General features: G+C 43.1%; 1 protein-coding gene across 1 annotated transcript in view; it reads left to right on the forward strand.

Moving 5' to 3' along the window:
- The first annotated feature begins 774 nt into the window (after window positions 1-774).
- The window catches only part of spred1 (sprouty related EVH1 domain containing 1), a 32,678-nt gene continuing 7,594 nt past the window's right edge, over window positions 775-25,858 (forward strand). Inside the window, exons 1-3 of the mRNA XM_026229299.1 lie at window positions 775-2,213; window positions 24,885-25,065; window positions 25,325-25,493. Coding sequence (XP_026085084.1) covers window positions 2,185-2,213; window positions 24,885-25,065; window positions 25,325-25,493 — 379 coding nt within the window. The 5' untranslated portion in view covers window positions 775-2,184. The remainder of the gene's footprint in view (window positions 2,214-24,884; window positions 25,066-25,324; window positions 25,494-25,858) is intronic.

Consider the following 25,858-nt stretch of genomic DNA (forward strand, 5'->3'; position numbering starts at 1 on the left):
TTTATGATGCAGGTTCAGTAAGTCTCCAAAAGGCCATTGGTTGGGAATCACAAATCTGGATTGGATGTGAGACATAATTTCAGAAAATATACACCACAAAATCTAATAACAATGTGAGTTAGTTTGTCTACGCTGAACCTGAAGTTTACTTTATACATGTATCCACTCCCTGATAGTACACGTACATCTCAGAGATGCACGATTCAGGTTTAGATGATGTTTATGATTGAGAATGCATGTAAAACTGACATCTTAACGACGTCAGATGTTTGCACACAGCAGATGCTTTCCAGATGTATCTGGGCTGATTTTTATTTTTAAGTGAATCATCTACAGACCGGAAGCTTTAAAGCAGCCTGAGATTTCACCGGAAATACATAAACTACTTCCCGTGCATTGAGAGTCATATCACTTGACGGAGAGAGAAACTCAATGTTACATGCAACAGAATTACATAATTTAATTAGAAAATAAATTTAACTGTAATCTGTTACCATTACTGAGAAAAATGTGTAATTAATTTAGTTACTTATGAAAATTATGAAGATTACAAAGGGGGTTACATCTGAATATTTTCATCCACATGCAGATTTGACTGACTGCTTTAAAATCTGAGATTAGGACACAGAATAGTTTTTATTTTATAGGTTTTATTTTCCTATTTTGGTTTGTACATTAGCTTCATTTTTTAAGATTAACCGTTTAACTTTTTTCAAAGCAAAAAGAGTTTCTTATGATTTTAAATCTGTATTTAACCTCAGAGTGATCGCAAAGTCAAAAAAGCTGCTAAAGTCTGATTTTGTGGTGTCTGTGCTTTAATATTAAATGATGAATAATCTTAATTCAAGTGCAGAAGTATTCTGAAAGTCAGACAGGAATCAGAGTCCTACTGTAAGTTTTGCCCAGCTTGCTTTAAATGTTTATAAATGATTAACAGACTTTAGAAATTAATCAAGCAATCAAATGCAATCAGTTACATTACCAAAGTAACTGCAATAGTAACACTACTTATTACATTACTGAAGTTACCTTCCCAACACTGTCAGTCAGAGTGAAATATATCTGTGCTTAACTCCACCTCACACCCTGGAGAGTCACATCTGAGAGTTTTTAGCCAAGGGCCAGTGTTAGGCATCATTTAGTCGCATATTCGAGGATTATCTCGCATTGTAGAGGGCTTTCAAAGTACTGTCGCTATGACAACCGGGAAAAATTAAGCTCTTTCTATTTGGAGAAACTCTTATATAACAGACCCCTATGACTAACCATTTCAATTTTACAACTCAGATGCTTATTTGATTCACATTTGGCTTGGACTCATAATGAAAAGAAATGAAATTCAGACAAAGAAACAGTTAAACACATCACGTAGGTCATTGTTTTACATCACGTGATCTGAGATCTTTATGAATGTTTTTATAAGGGTGCATCTCATTGGAAAATCATCTGAAATCAAACCAGTGGATCTGGATGTTTGGGGTCTCTATTAAAAGTCAAGTGGCTTTTTTCGAATATGAGCGTGCACGACGGTCCGGTGAATGGATGATGTCACGCCCCACGGTCCACCGTGCGCGCCCCCGCGGGATTCGAGCAGTGCCGCGTCAGAGGCGGATGAGGAAGGATGAAGTCCGGCTGGATGGAATGAGCGGCGGAGGGATCCGTGTTCTTGCGCTCAGGCCATCCGCTCTTCCGCCCAGTTTTCCGATGTGATCCGTCTGCGCTGAAATGGAGTTCGCGTAAAGCAGACCCCACAAACTTCCCAGGAAGAATTCCCATCGCTCGGCACGTTCCTCTCACGGATTCTGTCCCAATCTTAGACTCTGGTTCCCGAGGAGCGGACAGCAGCGGGCTCTTCGTCCCATCGCTGCACTTCTTTCGAGGGAAGTTGTCGCCTGATCGGCTCGTGTGGATTTTCCAAACTCGGTTTCGCTGGGATTGGTGGGATCAGGATGAGGAAGGCTTCGATGGTTTCCCCTCTGGATGTGATTTCTCGGTCAGGGTCGAAGTGTCGCTTCCAGTGCTTCCACACTCCCTTCCCGTTCTGAGTCCTGCAGAGAGGCTCTTCCCTCGATGATGGCCTTTCATGCTGCTTTCACCGACAACATGGAGATATCTGCGCTTTATTTCCCCGCCGTGAGTGCGAGCTCGAGCATATTTTCAGGATTTGGATCCCCGTGAGAAAAAATGAGCGAAGAATCAAATCCAAACAGCGAGTAAGTGCACGCGCACGCACACGCGCGCAGAAGAACACAGCACAGAATGTGTCTGAGATATATATGTGTTATATAATATCCAAACTCACTATTTCTGATCATATATCTTGTCTGTTCGACCAGTACAAAATTGTAACTGTCATATTTGTTTATGGGAGCGAATGACGTAAAAGGGCTGCTTGTCAGTTAGTGTAATGAAGATACTTATTTGTTATGCTCAGTAATGATCAGGATAATTAAGTTCTTGAGTAGATGTGTAACGTTAGTAAGGGGGTTAGGTTAAACCGTGAGTTTATGCGCAAAATGAGAGGTGTCTGATGGTATTTACTGAGATCCATTAGCGCAGTGTCAGGCCGTGTCTCAAACCCCAGTGAGCTGTCTATCTAGGGAGCATGTTTGCGCGTGACAGGCGCCTGGAGCGCGCGGCGCCATGTTTTCTCAATCATCACAAGCCTCATTCATAAAAATGTCCCAGACACGAGACCTGACGGAAGATCTCGCTGCACTGCGACGGATTCAGCGCGGATGGTTCTCCGTGTTTGGGTTTAAGAGCAGTGTTTGTGCTGAAGTTCTTCTGAAGCACCGCTGCTGAGAGAGAGGGAGGGAGGGAGAGAGAGAGAGAGAGAGAGGGAGGGACACTGAGCCGCCTCCATTCACAAAGAATCCATTCTCACACACACACACACACACAGATCTGCTGTACACACTAGGGATGACATTTTCCATAAATCGATTGTCAATAAAATAAGTTAATGATTGTCATAAACATTAATACGACACTGCATACTTGATTTTTTTATATTTTAATTAGCCTACATATATTGGTGTTTATGAAATCTTATTGAACTATTTTTCAATAAGCTTAAAATATTCAAATGATTTATGAATGGTCACCTGAATTGCCATACTTAAGACATGATTTATTTGTTACTTTTCAACTCCCATATTCATTATCAGGGGAAAAAATCAGTCCTGATCTTTAGTTGCTTTAAAGGACAGGTTGTAGGACCTGCCACTAGAGGACGCACTACCAAAACAATAACAAGCGCGTGGTTTGATGACGCTAAGAAAGAGCATGGAATGGTGGGATTTGTTGTCTTCTACCCAACCGCTGACGGAAAGATAAATCATGGATTTAACGCGAGTTCAACGATTTGCGCGAGTAGATTACATACAAAGTCAATGCAAAGACGCGTCCTCGTGCGGGTCTAGAGACACGATGCCCCGCGTTTGGCGTGTATGTCCCATAATACTAATATTGTTGATCGTTATAATAGGCAGCATATGTTTTCTGTAAAAATATTAATCAAAACAAGTCACCTGACGAGTAAAACACAAGTGAGATCGGCATCTCTTTCCCATTTAAAGTTTGTCGCGAAGCTCTCTCCATCTAGAAAATGCAACACCGATATTAATCCAGGCTCTTTCTCTCCTCTTGTCCTAAACTCTTCTTGGGTCGTTTGGTTGGCCTGTGCACTTATGTTTACGGGAGCTGTCCTTGTCAACGAACCAGCGGCAGATGGTAAACCGTAATTATGTTCTGTAAATAAGTGTAACAATCCATAAAAACGTGCAAGAGGAAGTAAATAAGGAACTGCTTGAAACAAGCTAGTGGATTGCTGGACGCTAGACACTACTTTTGTCCACGACGCTGTTGTCATGTGTTTTCTACGTCAGTAAAGGTGGTAACAAAGGTTAACTAATTTCATTCACAGGCGACTGCACTGCCCCGTGTCACTGTTTAGAATGGGGAAGTTTCTCATGATTTACAAGTAGTTGAAAACATTAGAGATATTGTTATTAATCAGCTGGACAAAATATATATCACTAGCCTAGTGGTTTTTTGATATTTTACTGCAAATATCTTACAAATTGGACCTTTAACTGTGCATTCACACCAGACGTGACTTAAAGGGGGGGTGGAATGCTATTTCATGCATACTGAGTTTTTTACACTGTTAAAGAGTTGGATTCCCATGCTAAACATGGACAACGTTTCAAAAATTAAGTTGTACTTTTGAAGGAGTATTTTTGTTCCAAAAATACTCCTTCCGGTTTGTCACAAGTTTGGGAAAGTTTTTTTCGAGTATGGCTCTGTGTGACGTTAGATGGAGCAGAATTTCCTTATATGGGTCCTGAGGCACGTCTGCCGGAAGAGCGCGCTCCCGTATAGCAGAGCACTGAGAGCACAACAGACTTCACTGATCAGAGCGAGAGCGTCGCCAAATGTCACAAAAGAAGTGTGTTTTTGGTTGCCAGGGCAAGACAACCCTGCACCGATTACCAAAAGAGAAACAGCATTAAGGGACCAGTGGATGGAGTTTATTTTTACAGAGCATCAACGGAGTTGTGCAAGTGTTTGTTCCCTGCATTTCGAAGATGCTTGTTTTACAAACAAGGCCCAGTTTGACGCCGGATTTGCACATCGTTTATTTCTTAAGGATAATGCAGTCCTAATGAAAAAGGGTCACGATCGTGTGTTGGAACCGCAGGAGGTGAGTAAAACTGCTTCAAATATCTCTGTTTTGTTAACTTAGCTATCGGCGCGTAAGCACATCAAGTAAACAACATGCGATGTTGTCATCAAACTGCATTTTCCACATGTACAGCTTAAAAAAAAGACGACATAAAGTGGAACTTAGTCATTTTCCAAAACCGCTAAGCAAATATATACAGTTTCAATACATACCACATAGAGACGTCATTGCTTCTGCTTCTCTTGTTAAATTTCAGCCTCTGGATTCTGATTCTGGATCATAAATATACGCTGAATCTGACGTTCTGCCAGTTATCACCTGTGATATTATAACACTGAGAAGAATTACATTTGTATCAAGTCTGCAGACGGCTTTTTGGCGGGAGCTGTTGCCATGGTGAATTGTAATATCGGCGCTCCATTGATAATGGCTTTTTATACTGTAGTTGTGGTGCACACGCTTAACTCAGAGTCAGTCAATTTAGAGTTGATTAAACCAACTCATTTCAGCTGTTCTGTAACCGAGTTTCCCATCTCAGGGTAAGTCAACTCAGAGTTCAAGTTTAAACTCAGAGTTGGTTGAACCTCCTTAGTGAAACAGGCCCCTGAAGTCATCCTCGGTGTATATGCCTTTCTCTTACATATGAATCCAGTCAGAGTTATGTTAAAGTTTCAAGCTGTTTGATGTCACTCAGCAGGTGTTGCACTGCATCGGTCTGAGAGAAGTTGAATAAAAAGCGCATCCATAAAAAAATTTAATAAAATATGTCTTTCACACGGCTCCGGAGGGTGAACAAAGGCCTTCTGTAGCAAATCGATGCATTTATGTAAGAAAAATATCCATATTCAAAATGTAATAATCACTGTAGTCTAGTTTGCGTTCAACAGAAGCAGTTCCGGGGGAATGATGTATGAGGTAACCCTTTAACTTCTTGTGTAATCCTAAACACACGATCAGTATTAACTAATAGTTTTAACCTCCTAATTTGCTGCTTGAGGTAAGGTAGTTGTCGCAGTAGTTGTGTTAGAATATGATCATGCGGAATAAGGCATTAAAATGTGGTTTATAAGTAGCCTACTAATAAACAGCCACTTTTGGTATCACATCAATATAATGAAATGCACACATGCAGTAATTTCAGGCTTCATGATGCATTGAAAGCACAATGTTTCAAATTGTAATTTTGTTTGGTTTTGGCAAAATGAGTTTCAAAACTTGATAATATCAGCTCAAACATTGTTAAAACAACATGTGCAATATTATCATGGGCAATAAATATTGCACACCTCTAGCTGATGTAATGATGATAGCAAGTTAATAATGCAGGCAAATACCAGCAAACTATGAAGCAGCTTTGTTTAATGTTTGCATTTCTTTCCCTTACTGTACCGAGGTATGTACCGGACTGTGATTTTTGCATACGGTTACACCCCTATTTGACTCGTCTGTTCAGATCGTTGACTCGTCTGTGTGTGTGTGTTGGGATCTTTGACTCGTCTGTGTGTTGGGATGTTTGACTTGTCTGTGTGTTCGGCTCTTTGACTCGTCTGTGTTTTTCCGGCTCTTTGACTCGTCTGTGTGTCCGGCTCGTTGACTTGTCTGTGTGTTCGGATTTTTGACTCGTCTGTGTGTTTGGCTCTTTGACTCGTCTGTGTGTCCGGATCGTTGACTCGTCTGTGTTTTTTCCGGCTCGTTGACTCGTCTGTGTGTTCGGATCGTTGACTCGTCTGTGTTTTTCCGGCTCTTTGACTCATCTGTGTGTCCGGATCGTTGACTCGTCAGTGTGTTCGGCTCGTTGACTCGTCTGTGTGTTTGGCTCTTTCACTCGTCAGTGTGTTGGGATCTTTGACTCGTCTGTGTGTTTGGCTCTTTGACTCGTCTGTGTGTTCCGCTCTTTGACTCGTCTGTGTTTTTCCGTCTCGTTGACTCGTCTGTGTGTTCCGCTCTTTGACTCGTCTGTGTTTTTCCGTCTCGTTGACTCGTCTGTGTGTCCGGCTCTTTGACTCGTCTGTGTGTCCGGATCGTTGACTCGTCTGTGTGTTCGGCTCTTTGACTCGTCTGTGTGTCCGGCTCTTTGACTCGTCTGTGTGTCCGGATCGTTGACTCGTCTGTGTGTTCGGCTCGTTGACTCGTCTGTGTGTTCGGATCGTTGACTCGTCTGTGTTTTTCCGGCTCTTTGACTCGTCTGTGTGTCGGGATCTTTGACTCGTCTGTGTGTTGGGATCTTTGACTCGTCTGTGTGTTCGGCTCTTTGACTCGTCTGTGTGTTCGGCTCTTTGACTCGTCTGTGTGTTCGGATCATTGACTCGTCTGTGTGTTCAGCTCTTTCACTCGTCTGTGTGTTGGGATCTTTGACTCGTCTGTGTGTTGGGATCTTTGACTCGTCTGTGTGTTCGGATCTTTGACTCGTCTGTGTGTTCGGCTCTTTGACTCGTCTGTGTGTTCGGCTCTTTCACTCGTCTGTGTGTTGGGATCTTTGACTCGTCTGTGTGTTGGGATCTTTGACTCGTCTGTGTGTTGGGATCTTTGACTCGTCTGTGTGTTGGGATCTTTGACTTGTCTGTGTGTTCGGATATTTGACTCGTCTGTGTGTCCGGATCTTTGACTCGTCTGTGTGTTGGGATCTTTGACTTGTCTGTGTGTTCGGATATTTGACTCGTCTGTGTGTTTGGATATTTGACTCGTCTGTGTGTTCGGCTCTTTGACTAGTCTGTGTGTTGGGATCTTTGACTCGTCTGTGTGTTGGGATCTTTGACTCGTCTGTGTGTTGGGATCTTTGACTCGTCTGTGTCTTCGGCTCTTTGACTCGTCTGTGTGTCCGAATCTTTGACTCGTCTGTGTGTCCGAATCTTTGACTCGTCTGTGTGTTCGGATCGTTGACTCGTCTGTGTTTTTCCGGCTCTTTGACTCATCTGTGTGTCCGGATCGTTGACTCGTCAGTGTGTTCGGCTCGTTGACTCGTCTGTGTGTTTGGCTCTTTCACTCGTCAGTGTGTTGGGATCTTTGACTCGTCTGTGTGTTTGGCTCTTTGACTCGTCTGTGTGTTCCGCTCTTTGACTCGTCTGTGTTTTTCCGTCTCGTTGACTCGTCTGTGTGTTCCGCTCTTTGACTCGTCTGTGTTTTTCCGTCTCGTTGACTCGTCTGTGTGTCCGGCTCTTTGACTCGTCTGTGTGTCCGGATCGTTGACTCGTCTGTGTGTTCGGCTCTTTGACTCGTCTGTGTGTCCGGCTCTTTGACTCGTCTGTGTGTCCGGATCGTTGACTCGTCTGTGTGTTCGGCTCGTTGACTCGTCTGTGTGTTCGGATCGTTGACTCGTCTGTGTTTTTCCGGCTCTTTGACTCGTCTGTGTGTCGGGATCTTTGACTCGTCTGTGTGTTGGGATCTTTGACTCGTCTGTGTGTTCGGCTCTTTGACTCGTCTGTGTGTTCGGCTCTTTGACTCGTCTGTGTGTTCGGATCATTGACTCGTCTGTGTGTTCAGCTCTTTCACTCGTCTGTGTGTTGGGATCTTTGACTCGTCTGTGTGTTGGGATCTTTGACTCGTCTGTGTGTTCGGATCTTTGACTCGTCTGTGTGTTCGGCTCTTTGACTCGTCTGTGTGTTCGGCTCTTTCACTCGTCTGTGTGTTGGGATCTTTGACTCGTCTGTGTGTTGGGATCTTTGACTCGTCTGTGTGTTGGGATCTTTGACTCGTCTGTGTGTTGGGATCTTTGACTCGTCTGTGTGTTGGGATCTTTGACTTGTCTGTGTGTTCGGATATTTGACTCGTCTGTGTGTTTGGATATTTGACTCGTCTGTGTGTTCGGCTCTTTGACTCGTCTGTGTGTTGGGATCTTTGACTCGTCTGTGTCTTCGGCTCTTTGACTCGTCTGTGTGTCCGAATCTTTGACTCGTCTGTGTGTCCGAATCTTTGACTCGTCTGTGTGTTCGGATCTTTGACTCGTCTGTGTGTTCGGATCTTTGACTCGTCTGTGTGTCCGAATCTTTGACTCGTCTGTGTGTCCGGATCTTTGACTCGTCTGTGTGTCCGGATCTTTGACTCGTCTGTGTGTTCGGCTCTTTGACTCGTCTGTGTGTTGGGATCTTTGACTCGTCTGTGTGTTCGGCTCTTTCACTCGTCTTTGTGTTGGGATCTTTGACTCGTCTGTGTGTCCGGATCTTTGATTCGTCTGTGTGTTCGGCTCTTTGACTCGTCTGTGTGTTCGGCTCTTTGACTCGTCTGTGTGTTCGGCTCTTTGACTCGTCTGTGTGTTGGGATCTTTGACTCGTCTGTGTGTTCGGCTCTTTGACTCGTCTGTGTGTTGGGCTCTTTGACTCGTCTGTGTGTTGGGATCTTTGACTCGTCTGTGTGTTGGGATCTTTGACTCGTCTGTGTGTTCGGCTCTTTGACTCGTCTGTGTGTTCGGCTCTTTGACTCGTCTGTGTGTTGGGATCTTTGACTCGTCTGTGTGTTGGGATCTTTGACTCGTCTGTGTGTTCGGCTCTTTCACTCGTCTGTGTGTTGGGATCTTTGACTCGTCTGTGTGTTCGGCTCTTTGACTCGTCTGTGTGTTGGGATCTTTGACTCGTCTGTGTGTTGGGATCTTTGACTCGTCTGTGTGTTCGGCTCTTTGACTCGTCTGTGTGTTCGGCTCTTTGACTCGTCTGTGTGTCCGAATCTTTGACTCGTCTGTGTGTCCGGATCTTTGACTCGTCTGTGTGTTCGGCTCTTTGACTCGTCTGTGTGTTCGGCTCTTTGACTCGTCTGTGTGTTCGGCTCTTTGACTCGTCTGTGTGTTCGGCTCTTTGACTCGTCTGTGTGTTCGGCTCTTTGACTCGTCTGTGTGTTGGGATCTTTGACTCGTCTGTGTGTTCGGCTCTTTGACTCGTCTGTGTGTTGGGATCTTTGACTCGTCTGTGTGTTGGGATCTTTGACTCGTCTGTGTGTTGGGATCTTTGACTCGTCTGTGTGTTCGGCTCTTTCACTCTTCTGTGTGTTGGGATCTTTGACTCGTCTGTGTGTTGGGATCTTTGACTCGTCTGTGTGTTGGGATCTCTGACTCGTCTGTGTGTTGGGATCTTTGACTCGTCTGTGTGTTGGGATCTTTGACTCGTTTGTGTGTTGGGATCTCTGACTCGTCTGTGTGTTGGGATCTTTGACTCGTCTGTGTGTTGGGATCTTTGACTCGTCTGTGTGTTGGGATCTTTGACTCGTCTGTGTGTTCGGCTCTTTCACTCGTCTGTGTGTTGGGATCTTTGACTCGTCTGTGTGTTCGGCTCTTTGACTCGTCTGTGTGTCCGAATCTTTGACTCGTCTGTGTGTCCGGATCTTTGACTCGTCTGTGTGTCCGAATCTTTGACTCGTCTGTGTGTTGGGATCTTTGACTCGTCTGTGTGTTCGGCTCTTTGACTCGTCTGTGTGTCGGGATCTTTGACTCGTCTGTGTGTTGGGATCTTTGACTCGTCTGTGTGTTCGGCTCTTTCACTCGTCTGTGTGTTGGGATCTTTGACTCGTCTGTGTGTTCGGCTCTTTGACTCGTCTGTGTGTTCGGCTCTTTGACTCGTCTGTGTGTTGGGATCTTTGACTCGTCTGTGTGTTGGGATCTTTGACTCGTCTGTGTGTTCGGCTCTTTCACTCGTCTGTGTGTTGGGATCTTTGACTCGTCTGTGTGTTGGGATCTTTGACTCGTCTGTGTGTTGGGATCTTTGACTCGTCTGTGTGTTCGGCTCTTTGACTCGTCTGTGTGTTGGGATCTTTGACTCGTCTGTGTGTCCGGATCATTGACTCGTCTGTGTGTTGGGATCTTTGACTCGTCTTTGTGTTCGGCTCTTTGACTCGTCTGTGTGTCGGGATCTTTGACTCGTCTGTGTGTTGGGATCTTTGACTCGTCTGTGTGTTCGGCTCTTTCACTCGTCTTTGTGTTGGGATCTTTGACTCGTCTGTGTGTCCGATCTTTGACTCGTCTGTGTGTTCGGCTCTTTGACTCGATCTGTGTGTTCGGATCATTGACTCGTCTGTGTGTTCGGCTCTTTGACTCGTCTGTGTGTCCGGATCTTTGACTCGTCTGTGTGTTCGGCTCTTTCACTCGTCTGTGTGTCCGGATCTTTGACTCGTCTGTGTGTCCGGATCTTTGACTCGTCTGTGTGTCCGGATCTTTGACTCGTCTGTGTGTTCGGCTCTTTGACTCGTCTGTGTGTTCGGATCATTGACTCGTCTGTGTGTTCGGATCATTGACTCGTCTGTGTGTTGGGATCTTTGACTCGTCTGTGTGTTGGGATCTTTGACTCGTCTGTGTGTTGGGATCTTTGACTCGTCTGTGTGTTCCGCTCTTTCACTCTTCTGTCTGTTGGGATCTTTGACTCGTCTGTGTGTTGGGATCTCTGACTCGTCTGTGTGTTGGGATCTTTGACTCGTCTGTGTGTTGGGATCTTTGACTCGTCTGTGTGTTGGGATCTCTGACTCGTCTGTGTGTTGGGATCTTTGACTCGTCTGTGTGTTGGGATCTTTGACTCGTCTGTGTGTTGGGATCTTTGACTCGTCTGTGTGTTCGGCTCTTTCACTCGTCTGTGTGTTGGGATCTTTGACTCGTCTGTGTGTTGGGATCTTTGACTCGTCTGTGTGTTGGGATCTTTGACTCGTCTGTGTGTCCGAATCTTTGACTCGTCTGTGTGTCCGAATCTTTGACTCGTCTGTGTGTTGGGATCTTTGACTCGTCTGTGTGTTGGGATCTTTGACTCGTCTGTGTGTTCGGATCTTTGACTCGTCTGTGTGTCCGGATCTTTGACTCGTCTGTGTGTCCGGATCTTTGACTCGTCTGTGTGTTCGGCTCTTTGACTCGTCTGTGTGTTCGGATCATTGACTCGTCTGTGTGTTCGGCTCTTTGACTCGTCTGTGTGTCCGAATCTTTGACTCGTCTGTGTGTTGGGATCTTTGACTCGTCTGTGTGTCCGGATCTTTGACTCGTCTGTGTGTCCGGATCATTGACTCGTCTGTGTGTCGGGATCTTTGACTCGTCTTTGTGTTGGGATCTTTGACTCGTCTGTGTGTTGGGATCTTTGACTCGTCTGTGTGTTGGGATCTCTGACTCGTCTGTGTGTTGGGATCTCTGACTCGTCTGTGTGTTGGGATCTTTGACTCGTCTGTGTGTTGGGATCTTTGACTCCTTGTTTGATCTCATCATGACACGCTGAACACAGTTTCCTTGTGATACCCCTCCGGCTGATGTTTGTCTTCTGCGAGCACATCTGTACTGAGCTGAATGACGTCAGACGAGTTCACGTGTTCGTCTGTTCAGGAACTGAAACAAACTATTCGTTCTCTAATATCAGATGAAAACAAAACTGGAACTGAACTGATCTGAATAATGACTCTCTTGTCTTCTGCTGCTTTACAGCTGAAATTGAATTTGTCTCATAATTGAAGAACTTTACAGTTACTGAACTGCACTGAATCAACCCTGAACTTGAGCTGAATAATTTGTCCTATTTGAAGAAGTTTGCATCACTGATTCTGTTATTTTTCTGTTTATCACTGTGTAGCTACTTTAAAACAATCTGTATATGTGCAGAAAATGCACTTTACTTAATATTGCTTCATGAGCAAACACAAACACAGATATGTATTATATTTCTAAAGATTGAATTTGATACATCATCATACTTGCATGGTACCTGCCAGGCACATAACCCTCCTGATCTCACGCCTCTTGTTATTGTTTTAAGATGTCTTTTAATGTTAGTGTACTCTGCATGAAAAGCGTCATGTTTGCAGTACGTGATTTTCCACCCTCATGTTGATCTGAGTAGTGTTCAGTGTCATTGATTCATCTCCTTTAAGACTGTCCTGATCAATGACTGACATCGCTGCTCATCGATGGTGATATTAGAGGGAGGACGAGTCCTTGAAGTCTGAAACACATTTTGAACAATGACCTCTTACATGTCATAAGATCAACGCAAGTGTGATTGCACATGACATGATTCATGTCTAGATCATTTCACTGCTGCTTCTCTGTCAAAGGATCTGTTCCTGTCATGCTTACTAGTCATGAATCGCTTAAAGCTTTCATCCTTGGGAGCAGTGACTGTAATGATTTCCTAATTGCTCTAACTGGACTCGTTCAGAGTTGACAGAAAATCACAGGTTCGAGCTTCAGATGATATCATACGTGTGATGTTTTAAGATTTCTGAAGATGGTTTTTTTTCTCTGAAGAATGATTTTTAGTATTATCAGCACAATCTGTGAGTGTTTGGAAGCCTGATCAGATATGAAAAGAGGCGAGGTGTGTTAGCATTAAGCTCAGTGGAGGGTTTCTTGAGTCTTATGAAGGTCTGGACGTGTCCGTGATCTCCTCAGACTCTGTGCAAGCTGTTTTTCACGTGTTTCTCACTTCCTTTCAGTGGTAGAAAAATGAGTGTTGCGGGGCAGTACTAAGATGATATTATGTATTTGTTCATTCCTGTACACACAGTTATATCTGTGTCTGTGTGTATATGTCTGTGTTTTGATTTCTAGTTGATAAAGCAGATTGTCAGTGAAGCTTGTGAGATGTGAGCTGATCGGCTCTGTTTCCTCAGTATCTGACTCTGAGCTCTAGTGTTTGTCCTGTAGAACACAACCGTGTGAACGTGTGTGGCCGGAAAACACGGAAAACAGGAAGGATTGAGGGGTGTGTGTGTGTCCACACACATTTGTGCATGTGACTAAGGAAGTTTGTGTTGTCTCTGTTGAGTTACTGCTGGTTTGACTGCAGATCAGTTACTCAGAATAACACTGTAAAATAAATAAATCATTGCCATTTAGTTATGTAATCTAGAGTGAGTAAAACATTAATTAATAGCTCTGATCAGAGGCTCTCTTAAAGGAATAGTTCAGCCAAAAACAGAAGATGTGCTTACTCAGTCCATCCAGGATCAGGATGAGTTTGTGTCTTCATCAGGTTTGTAGAAATGTAGCATTGCATCAGTGTCTCATCAATGGATGCTCTGCAGTGAATGGGTGCCGTCAGAGTCCAACAGCTGATAAAAACATACAAGTTTAACATGGACAACCTCTATATGATAAATGTGCCTTTGGATATATTAACTCTCATATATACAGTTCTGTGCAAAAGTTTCGGGCACGTTACATACTCCCGAGCTGTCATTCCATCTGAAGTAGTGCTAAAACTGTAAAGTTGGTTGCATTTTTCATTTTATTATTTTTTGGATTGATTGTATCTTTTTTGGATTGATAAAGCAGAACCACCAGTTTTTATATAGTTTTTCTCTGTTAAAGCACATTGGTTGTGTTTGTCTCATAGCTCACATTGATGTTCAGGCGAATATGGAGAGCTCTCTGTGTGTAAAGAGCATTTGGAAATCACATTCTAGACTCTCCATCAAAGCCTTCAGTCGGTCTGTTCATGCTGTTACGTCAGTTATGCATCTTATACATGAGTCGAGTGGGCAGGATTTGTGATGGTTTAGTGGACATGTCTGTGTTTGCACTAATGTAGTGTCCACAGTCTGTGACAGAGCAGGTTTAGTGTGATTGGCTGTCATGTATAGGATGATGTGGATTGTGTGTAACTTGCAGTGCACTGCTGTACTGACTGTGGGTCACTGAGTTCAGCTGAATACTACAGGACCCGTTAGAGAACAGCGGATGATGCAACACTAACATCACGCTCACCCTGCTGATTTCTTTCTGGAGGATGTTCCTAATCATTTTACAAAGTGTGGAACTGAAGAAATGGCATGTGATCTGTTTGGTTTCTAATAGTTTTTGAGTTCAGAACAGTTTTAATAGTTTTGTATTGGAACAGGTGAGTTATTGGGTTTGTTCGGGATAGTGTGCTGGAGCTTCTCTCCTTCTAATGTGACTGAAAAGAGCAGCTCATCCACAAGCACAAACATGCCAGTCATTAGCTATGAAAATAAAAAAATACATTTAAAAGTGCTTCAAAAAGAAGACTTTTTTCACTCTACAAACAAGGCATCCTGAAGATGAAGTTGACTGCTTGAGTTGGTATCATGGGATGTGCTAGGTCGTACCTCCGGATTAACGTCAACTCCTGGGTGCTTTGCAACTTTTTTTTATCAACACTTCCACAAGGGCGTTTTTTATAAATAAATGTTCCAATCAATGATCCAGGAAGCGCCACTGCGTTCTCGTCTCCCTCCTTCATTTTACAGGCGAATGGTGGCTAAAACGCCTCCAGGTTCAAAGGTCAATATGGAATGGATTAATCTGCGTTATTTTTTTTTTACGCGTTATTTCTTCTCCGATTAATTAATTGAAATTAACGTGTTATTTTGACAGCCCTAATTTAATTACTCAACGTTTGGAATATACGTTATGCCGCGCGACACTTTGCAATGTTGCACTTCTAAGCAGCGACTGCGAGGCGTGCTGAGGGTACACACAGCATTGCTCTGGTGTTAAGCTATAACGCCTGTTATATATATATATATATATATATATATATATATATATATATATATATATATATATATATATATATATATATATATATATATATATATATATATATTCACTTTTATGGAAGCAGAAAAACAAAGTTCAATTTTTTTTTTTTTTTTACATGATACAAAATTAAACCAATGAACAAATGTTGTGTGTAGACTAAACAGACGCGGATCAGTAGCGGACTGCAAACACGTCTTGTGTGAAAGCACAATGAGACTGTGCTGCGGAGTGCATAAGCACTGCAGGCGGAGTATGTGTGAAACAGGCGTTACAGGAATGCTGCAGAACTAGTAGAACATGACACAGAAGAACTTGTGCCAAAAAGAGGAGCCTGGTATGTTGTGTGGAGGGTTTTTGGTTTCCAAAAATCCAACGTCGACCAAACAACCATTTTATGCAAGTGCTGTCGGGCTAAAAGCACATTTTGGAATATAAACCAGCAGAAAATGCATTGTACACCTGATTACGCATGAGAAAAAAAATTGTCATAAACCGGCATAATTTAGAAAAAAAAAGTCATATAATTTTTTTTTCAAACCACCCAGCACTAAACATATAATATATGCTGTGAATGAGATCGCTGCTAGTCAAGTTATCCTGTTTCATAGGGGAAAGTCACATAACTTTTTCGATGTGGATGGAGGAATTTACTGGGTAAATGTGTTTCCATCATAGTTAATGGAATTTTTTCCTTATCAGATAAGAAGCTTACCCTACTCGAATGTGTTTCTATGCACATTTTATAATTTATGTGCATCTTGCCATTTCCTTCTAGCATTTTTTATTCCAAAATACCCATAAAAATAGGTGGATGTTGTGTCATGAAGAGCTCCCGCTCAGACCACATCCTGCTCCACCTATTCCTACTCCTGTTTTTCCTGCTCCTCCTGCTCCCCTACTACTACTCCTCCTGCCCCTACTCCTCTACCTCCTGCTCCCCTACTACTACTCCTCCTTCCCCTCCTCGTCCTCTACGTCCTGCTCCCCTACTACTACTCCTCCTGCCCCTCCTCCTCCTCCGCCTGCTCCCCTACTCCCCTTCCTCCTGCCCCTCCTACCCCTATTCCTACTGCCCCTACTCCTCCTCTACCTGCTCCTCGTGCCCCTCCTGCTCCTCCTGCCCCTACGCCTCCTCTACCTGCTCCTCGTGCCCCTCCTGCTCCTCCTGCCCCTACGCCTCCTCTACCTGCTCCTCCTGCCCCTACGCCTCCTCTACCTGCTCCTCCTGCCCCTACGCCTCCTCTACCTGCTCCTCGTGCCCCTCCTGCTCCTCCTGCCCCTACGCCTCCTCTACCTGCTCCTCCTGCCCCTACGCCTCCTCTACCTGCTCCTCCTGCCCCTACGCCTCCTCTACCTGCTCCTCCTGCCCCTACTCCTCCTCTACCTGCTCCTCGTGCCCCTCCTGCTCCTCCTGCCCCTACGCCTCCTCTACCTGCTCCTCCTGCCCCTACGCCTCCTCTACCTGCTCCTCCTGCCCCTACGCCTCCTCTACCTGCTCCTCCTGCCCCTACGCCTCCTCTACCTGCTCCTCCTGCCCCTACTCCTGCTCCTACTGCCCCTACGCCTCCTCTACCTGCTCCTCCTGCCCCTACTCCTGCTCCTACTGCCCCTACGCCTCCTCTACCTGCTCCTCCTGCCCCTCCTCTTCCTGCCCCTACGCCTCCTCTACCTGCTCCTCCTGCCCCTCCTCTTCCTGCCCCTACGCCTCCTCTACCTGCTCCTCGTGCCCCTCCTGCTCCTCCTGCCCCTACGCCTCCTCTACCTGCTCCTCCTGCTCCTACTCCTCCTCCTCCTTCTGCCCCTACTCCACCTACTCCTCCTCCTCCTGCTCCCCTGCTCCTCCTCATCTCTCTCCGGCTCCCGGTGTCTCTTCTTTCACTCCAGGGCCTTTGAACACCATTCTCTTCACACGTGACTGTTGGTTTGAGGTTAATTTTCTTTACTGAGACTAGATATGTCTGGATGTTTTGGCGGTCTGTGGTTCAGGTCATCCTGGTCTGATCTGAGATCCGCTGACCTTCTGAAAGCGCGGTCTGTATTCTGAATGTTGGACTGCCTGGACTGTTGTTTGGTTTCTCCTGTTAGTCTGAAGCGGTTGGACGCAGCAGCTAGATTTGTATGTTCAGAGCTGTAATTACTGAACATGATGTCAGCCATGTATCTGCCAGATGAGCGGTGAGCTTCACATCAAACTCCCTTTCAAGGAAAGTCTGTTCACTGGGCAGCCATATTTGCAACACCTTCGATCATCCAAGACCAAGTCTGTTTGATCTGAGAAATCCTGAAATCCTAGAAACTTCTTGCCACATTCTCAGGTAAATAATGGATTTCAAATCAGCAACAAAGTCTGACATGAACTGTCCAGTAAATGTAGTTTCTTATTCTCAAATAGTGTTAAATAATGTATGTTTCAGACAACAGAAGAAGGTAGTACAGGCCCATTTACAACAAGAACAATGACTATAATGATAAAGAGTTTTAAATCAGAATAAATCTTGCTTTAAAGAGCTTCAGCATTTAAAGTGACCGTCTATAAAACTGCAGCACTATTATAATTAAAAGAACGCAGGTGAAGATGCTAATATAGTTATCATTAACATTATGATCATCGTTGTGAACTAGGCTTTATATATCTTTTATCTCTTGAAGACAAGAATTACTTACAAGATTACTTTCACACAAAACACTTTAACTGCACTACAAAGAAGCATGTTTCCATTTCCAGGATTGACACAAGCAGCTTTCCGTCTTTGATCGTCTGAAGATCGACTGCAGCATGTGGTCAAATGCACTTGCATCTAAAATGCATGTATGATGTGAAATTAATGTAAAAACAGGTCTGTCTGATTAAAAACAACATCTGACAGCAGATCTGTGCATTAGTGTGAATGCAGCTCTGTGATTCATCAGTAATAATCCAACAGTAAGGAATCGCTCGCGTCTGATATCTTCAGATGCTGAAGCAACTCTGTTCATGTTATTATTAATGACTTGCTAATGTTTGGAGCTATTAGTAGATAGTGATTAGTTGAGACCATACAATTGTTTCTTGAAACCAGTTGTTTTCACGTATATATTTGAAATTGATATAATTTAAATAATTTTGTATAAATAATTGAAATGGTAGATGTTTGGTGATGTCTGGTGGCTCACATGGAGCATCATCGAGTTCCCTCGTATATCCTTGTCCTTACTGGATATTGTATCAGCTCTTGTTGAATATTAATTGGAAAATGACATGTAATAATAAGGCAACGTTCCTGCATTCCTTATGAACTTATGGACCTAAGGAACCAGATTTGTTCTCCTAGATGTTTGCACAAATGTGGATTTTGTTGGTGATTAGTTGATACTCTTTGAGCTTCGATCATAATGCATACAAAGACTACAAATAACATCTATTCTAAGAGTCTCATCTAGATTTTATTTCTGAATAAATGTAGTCATTAAAGTGGTATTTCTTTGCTTTTCTTTCTTTTAGTGCAGAGCCCGGGCTCACCAATGATCGTTAGGGCTGGTTCATGTCATCTGAAATCAAGGGATAGTTCACCCCAAAATGAAACTGTCATCATTGACACTTCCTCATGTCCTTCCAAACCTGTATGCGTTTCTTTCTTCTGTTGAGCACAAGAGATAACCTACAGTTGCTGGTAGCCATTGACTTTCTATTCTACTGAAGTCATTCGGTACCATCAACTGTTTGGTTACCCACATTCTTTGAAATATCATCTGTTGTGCTCTGCAGAAGAAAGAAACTCTTATATCTGTATAACATTGTTGTTAGTCTATTACTAATAGAGTAGTTTGCAAAGCACAAAGTTAATTTATTACGTACAAATATTGTACTGAAAAAGCACTGTTCTTGTATTAAAATAAATATTTAGTAGAGTAACTTGGTTCATGTTTAAATCAATAATGTCTCATCTTTATGTGCTAGTAATTCCATACAACAATAGGTCAATAGACCAACTGGACCTTCTTTGCCAATTCGCACACATTTCTTTAAAGGATTGCTAAATTATCATCGGAATATCAATATCGCCCACCTCTGTTTGAAGGATCTCTTCCGGAACGAGTGATGGAGATGCCAAGAAAGTTCTCAAAGAAAGTGTTTTTTGCGCTTGCTTGAGGTGGTATTTGACTTTGTCTTGATCTCACTGCACAGTATCTGAAGTGTTGTTGTTGTTCTCCATGACCATATTCTAGATCCCTTAATCTTAAACCCAATACCTAAACTTAACCACTATCTTACTAACTATTAAGCAGCACATTAAGAGAAAAGTTAATGTTAATGGTGAGAACTGGCCCCCAAACTGAAGTGTGACCAAGCTGTGCACTTCTGAAATGAAATGTTTGCTGAAATCGTTCATTAGGACCGTCAGGTCACACAGCTCGTTTACAGGACCGGACAGAAGTAGTTTGTTTATTTGGTTTCGTCTGTGAAACATTCCTCTCGGCTTCCTTCTCCAAACCTCCTGGGCTTAATGAATGACCCAGAGGCTGTGCCTGTGCTGACCTTTGACCTCTGCTGTTTCCGGCCTGATGAAATCATTGTCAGATGGACAGTTTCACCGTGTGATCTGTGGTGTTTGGTCACGACTGTCTGATGAATGGGAGGATCAGTAGCACACTAACACGGTTCCTCACACATAAGAGTTCAGTCTGTGTGTGGTTCATCAGCCAGTGACTGATTTCACACTTCACTTCTTCAGAGACATCTCTTCCTTCAGCTCTCATTTATAGATCGGGCTGCTTTACCCTTGTCTGTTATATTAAAACAGAGTAAAATCATATTTATTGTGCACTCTGCACACTGTTGACATCACATATTATTAAGTGTCATGAATCATTCTGTACTAACACCTGCAGGACTATGGATTCACAGTGTGATAGTTCCATGTTGTTCTGGAAAGTTCCCAGATTTACTGTAGGGTTCGGTTATTGAGTTATAGTTAGATTGTGGAGTGAAGGCCCTGATATACTTCAAGTGAAAACAAAGACTGAACTGATGGTGTGTGTGTGTGTGTGTGTGTGTGTTTGTGTGTGTAAGGCTGCAACAGACGATTATTTTGATAATCGATTCATCTAACCATTATTGGGTAGATTAATCAACTAATCATTGATTATTTCGCTGATTAATCAGTAAAAATGTATTGATTATTCAGCTTTTGCAATTAGTTAAAATATTGAGTTATACACATTCTAATAAATAAAGGTTATCACTTCAGCTTTTGAAAGTCGTATTATTTAATTAGTTATACAATTAATTTATACAAATAAATATATTTGGCACACAAATTGATATGGCAGAGAAACTGATTCAACCATTTAATCATTGAATTACCTTAAATATATTTTTGTGGGTCATATGGATAAGAAAACAAAATAAAGGTTAAATGATAAGACATTAGGGCTGGGACAACACGTCGAGGTCATCGATGATGTCAACGCAACAAACACGTCGACGCAAAATATGCGCATCGATTCGTCGTCCTGTTTTTATTTCTCTAAAAAAACGTTTGCAAAACATTTACCTTATGTTCGCTGAATATACACGATGGCCGGATCAACATTCTGTCCAACGTTATATAACCAATCCAGGGGTTTTTCTGCATTGATTTTTTTTTTTTTGGTGGCTGTCAAAACCTTATGCCACCTTATTTCCACCGCAGGAACTTTACCCAGGAACTGGGGACTTTGGGCTGGTACTTGGTGTGTTTCCACCGCAGGAACCAGGAACTAAATAAAGTTCCGGGTAAAAAAATGCCCCTCAGAAAGTCCCTGCTGGCGAGGCGGTACTTTTTCAAAGTTCCAGAACTTTCGGGGGCGGGGCTTTGGCGCTAAACATCCTGATTGGTTGAGCTCACGCAGCATTGGTTGAGTTCAACCACCATTTATTTCGATCAACATTTTCAAAATATTACTGTTATCGTGTCATGAAATGTGATTTTAAAAGTATTTCAGTCGAGAATGTAGTTGTTTAAAACTCAAATCTATGGTTTATTTATAAAGACAGCGCCTATTTAAAAATGTGTTTCGCCGATCTCTGCGACGGTGAGCTCCACTCGATCAGCGGGAGCTCAGTCCTCATGTATCTGCTTAGAGCAGCCTCCTCTCGGATAGATCTTCTGATATGTGCCGCTGGCTCCGATGTCTCTTTAGTGGTTAAACATAACATATAATTCAGCTGCGGGGTAAATCTAACAGGTTTTCTTTGGTCTGTATTAAATTTATCTATGTTAAAATGAAAATAAAAAAGGCAAACTTATATAATATTTCGTTTCATTGTAATGGCTGCATATACACATATCCCTGAACTAAGTACATTTCTGCAGCTGTTATTATGCTTAAATGAAAACCAAAGGAGGCAGTGGTATTTGATATCCTATTTCGTTTTATTGTAAATATACAGAGAGGAAGATTACAGGATTCGCGTCGTCGCGGACATCACACTCCCCAGTCGAATGCACAAACTCTGAACTAACTACCTATGATGCACGTCCAAAATCTGCGTTACTTTTTTTTTTTTTTTTTTTAATAAATCAGCTGTACTTTGTATTGAGAAACACGCGCAGACCTATGTCAACAGTCTATTTGCCTAATCTTCCCGGTATTTTACACCGCGCTGGAAATGCAGAAAGCAACATGTCTGGGAGGAAAAAAATTCCTGGGAAAAAAAGTTCCTGGTACAAATGTTCCGGGTAATTTCGGTGGAAACGCGGCATTATTTGATCGGTGAGTGATGTAGAATAGAATGACTGCTGACAGACAGGGCGCGTACGAGAGAAAGCCCCGGCTGCGCGCGCACTCTCACAGTCTTCAAACTATACGAGCACTGTCTTGCTCTCTCTCTCTCTCTCTCTCTCTCTCTCTCTCTCTCTCCCTCGTGCATATTAACCAAAATCATTAGACACGATAGAAAAAGGGCGGAGCACGTGGAGCATTCGGAGATTTTTTTTCTCCATGACAGGCTGCTGGCTCCCACTGTTAATTATTATTATTATTATTTTTTTTTTTTTTGTGGAAAAGCACTCTCTGTATTAGCTTTAAGTCCTCAATTTTACATTGGTTACTGTATTGTTTCAATTGCTCTAAACAAGTATTTTGGGTGACCTTTTTATTGAATGCTAGACATCAAGTTGTTGTTATTTTCATCTTAAAGAAGCACTTTTTTCAGTAAGCTAGGCCCAATGTGTTCAGTAAGCTTGTTTCAGTAAGCTATGTGTTTTCAAGGCTTCAAGGTTTTATTGAATGCTATCTCTATACAAGTGCAAAGTAATGCATTCTTAGTCAGTCTTTTATTTTGTAATTTTAAGAGCAATAAACATATATTGCAATGTTAAGGAATTCATGTTTTTTTCATTCAGATATGTAAATCAACATGTATAAATTGTTAGTAGTCAATTAATTGGGAGATAATCGAAATCAAATCTGTCCAAAAAAATTAATCGCTAGATTAATCGATGCATCGAAAAAATAATCGCTAGATTAATCGTTTTAAAAATAATGGTTTATCACAGCCCTATAAGACATCTTATTTTTTAGATAATCTAATATTCACAACATAATCTCCCTTAAAGGTCCAATTTGTAAGATATTTGCAGTAAAATATCAAAAAACCACTAGGCTAGTGATATATTTTGTCCAGCTGATTAATAACAATATCTCTAATGTTTTCAACTACTTGTAAATCATGAGAAAATCCCCATTCTAAACAGTGACACGGGGCAGTGCAGTCGCCTGTGAATGAAATTAGTTAACCTTTGTTACCACCTTTACTGACGTAGAAAAGACTTGACAACAGCGTCGTGGACAAAAGTAGTGTCTAGCGTCCAGCAAACCACTAGCTTGTTTCAAGCAGTTCCTTATTTACTACTTCTTGCACGTTTTTATGGATTGTTACACTTATTTACAGAACATAATTACGGTTTACCATCTGCCGCTGGTTCTGTCGACAAGGACAGCTCTCGTAAACGTAAGTGTACGTACCAATTAAACGACCCAAGAAGAGTTTGGAACAAGAGGAGAGAAAGAGCCAGGATTAATATCGGAGCAAGGATTAATATCGGTGTTGCATTTTCTAGATGGAGAGAGCTTCGCGACAAACTTCAACTAGAAAGAGATACCGATCTCACTTGTGTTTTACTCGACAGCTGAGTTGTTTTGATTCATATTTTTACAGAAAACATATGCTGCCTATTATAACGATCAACAAGATTAGTATTATGGGACATACACGCCAAACGCTGTGCATCACGTCTCTAGACTCACGCAAGGACACGTCTGATCCATAGTCTGATCGTGTCTTTGCATTGACTTTGTATGAGACGTTAATCTACTCGCGCAAGCCGTTGAACTCGCGTTTGCTATGTATTTGGTTGTAAACCTTACATTACTTGGATCTAATTCAATATAATAAAATTATCAAAAACAGCATTTATAAAACTTTACCTTATGCGTTAAATCCATGATTTATCTTTCCGTCTGATTGATGGCCGTCAGCGGTTGGGTAGAAGACAACAAATCCCATCATTCCACGCTCCTCCTTAGCGTCATCAAACCACACGCTTGTTATTGTTTAGGAAGTGTGCCCTCTAGTGGCAGGTCCTACAACCTGTACCTTTAAAATACCTTATAGGGTTATGATTATTAAAACTTCCTGAGCTGGATCAATCTTTGATCTCTGCAAACCAAACTATACCTTTAATAAAAGGTGCCCCCCCCCAACACACTAATAAAAAGACTTCATCATTAACTAGATCCACACTGGAGAGCTGCTGTAATTCTAACTGAAAGAGACACTGACTCTGTCTTTCATGTTTAATAATACTGTAAAGCTGCTTGATTTGTACTCCACTACAGAGCTTGTGCAAACATCCACATCTTTTTAATCAGATGCCTTTTTAACTTCTGCCTTCTCACCGCTCTCAGTTTTTGATGTTTATTTTGTTATTGCTTTGTTTGTTTGCTCTGAAGCGCTCTCTTCTCCACCTGAATTGCATTACAGTCTCGTGCTACAGCGCCACACTGGTCAAACTGCGTTATTGCAGGCTCAGACATTAAATCATGACGTGTGTGTGTGTGTCTGTGTGTGTGTGTGTGTGTGTGTGTCTGTCTGTGTGTGTGAGTGTGTGTGAGTGTGTGTGTGTGTGTGTGTGTGTGTGTGAGTGTGTGTGTGAGTGTGTGTGTGTGTGTGTGAGTCTGTGTGAGTGTGTGTGTGAGTCTGTGAGTGTGTGAGTGTGTGTGTGTGTGTGTGTGTCTGTCTGTGTGTGTGAGTGTGTGTGTGAGTGTGTGTGTGTGAGTGTGAGTGTGTGAGTGTGTGTGTGTGTGAGTGTGTGTGTGTGAGTGTGTGTGTGTGAGTGTGTGTGTGTGAGTGTGTGTGTGTGTGTGTGTGTGTGTGTGTGTGTGTGTGTGAGTCTGTGTGAGTGAGTGTGTGTGTGTGTGTGTGTGAGTCTGTGTGAGTGAGTTTGTTTGTGTGTGTGTGTGAGTCTGTGTGAGTGAGTGTGTGTGTGTGTGTGTGTGTGTGAGTCTGTGTGAGTGAGTGTGTGAGTGTGAGTGTGTGTGTGTGAGTGAGTGTGTGAGTGTGTGTGAGTGTGTGTGTGAGTGTGTGTGTGAGTGTGTGTGTGTGTGTGTGTGTGTGTGTGTGTGTGTGTGTGTGTGTGTGTGTGTGTGTGTGTGTGTGTGTGTGTGTCTGTTGGCGTGTCCTCTCCTCACCGTCACGCGTGTGCTGTGCTCCTGCTGCAGGGAGAGTTATGCGTGTGTGAGAGCGGTGGTCATGGCTCGTGATGACTCCAGCGGTGGATGGCTTCCTCTGGGCTCCGGGGGACTCAGCTGTGTCTCCGTACACAAGGTCAGCCGGACGGAGGCCGACGGCTCCAGCGGAGCGGATTTCATCATCCACGGAGAGCGGCTCAGAGACAAAACGGTAATGTGACATCATCGTCGTGACCTTACGCGTGCACAGGAAGTGTTTGTCTGCCCACTCCTGCACTAAAGCCCTAATATGAAGATCATTCAGAGAGATTATTGAGGCTCATCAAACCTAAAACTCTGTCTTTATAAGTAATGTAAAGGTAATATAAACTAATATGACTGTGAGGGACACCTGAGCCTGAGCGCTGTGAGTCAGACACACCTGAGGCTCCTGCGGTTCATGAGTAACGAGAGCTTGCTCTGGTCTGCAGGTGCTGCTGGACTGCGTCATCAGGAGGGATCTGGTGTATAATAAAGTCAATCCCATCTTCCACCACTGGAGGATCGGCAGCATGAAGTTCGGCCTGACCTTCCAGAGCCCAGCGGACGCCAGGGCCTTCGACCGCGGGATCCGGCGAGCCCTGGAGGACATCAGACCAGGTGAGCGTCCTTCATCTGAATCTGAACTGAACCAGCAGCAGCGGTGGTGCGGCTCTCATTCATTCACATCCACACAGCGTCTCACTCTTGATGAGTTTGTATTTCTAAGAAGCTACACCACGAGTGTTTTCATGCCTGATATTCAGCCTGTGGTCAGAAACACATGGACAGACCCAGTGTGTCAGACAGAGAGGTATACTCAGGCCTTAACAAACACGAGTCCTCCTGAATCAGTGATCTGAATAATGACTCCGTTGTCTTCTTTACAGCTCAAATGGGTGTTTCGTAATTATGACTTTTTACAACATTAACAACATTATTTTCCTGTTCTTCACTGAGAACCTGCTTTGAAACAATCTGTATTG

Source organism: Carassius auratus, chromosome 42 (genome assembly GCF_003368295.1).
Source record: "Carassius auratus strain Wakin chromosome 42, ASM336829v1, whole genome shotgun sequence".
Taxonomy (NCBI): Eukaryota; Metazoa; Chordata; class Actinopteri; order Cypriniformes; family Cyprinidae; genus Carassius; species Carassius auratus.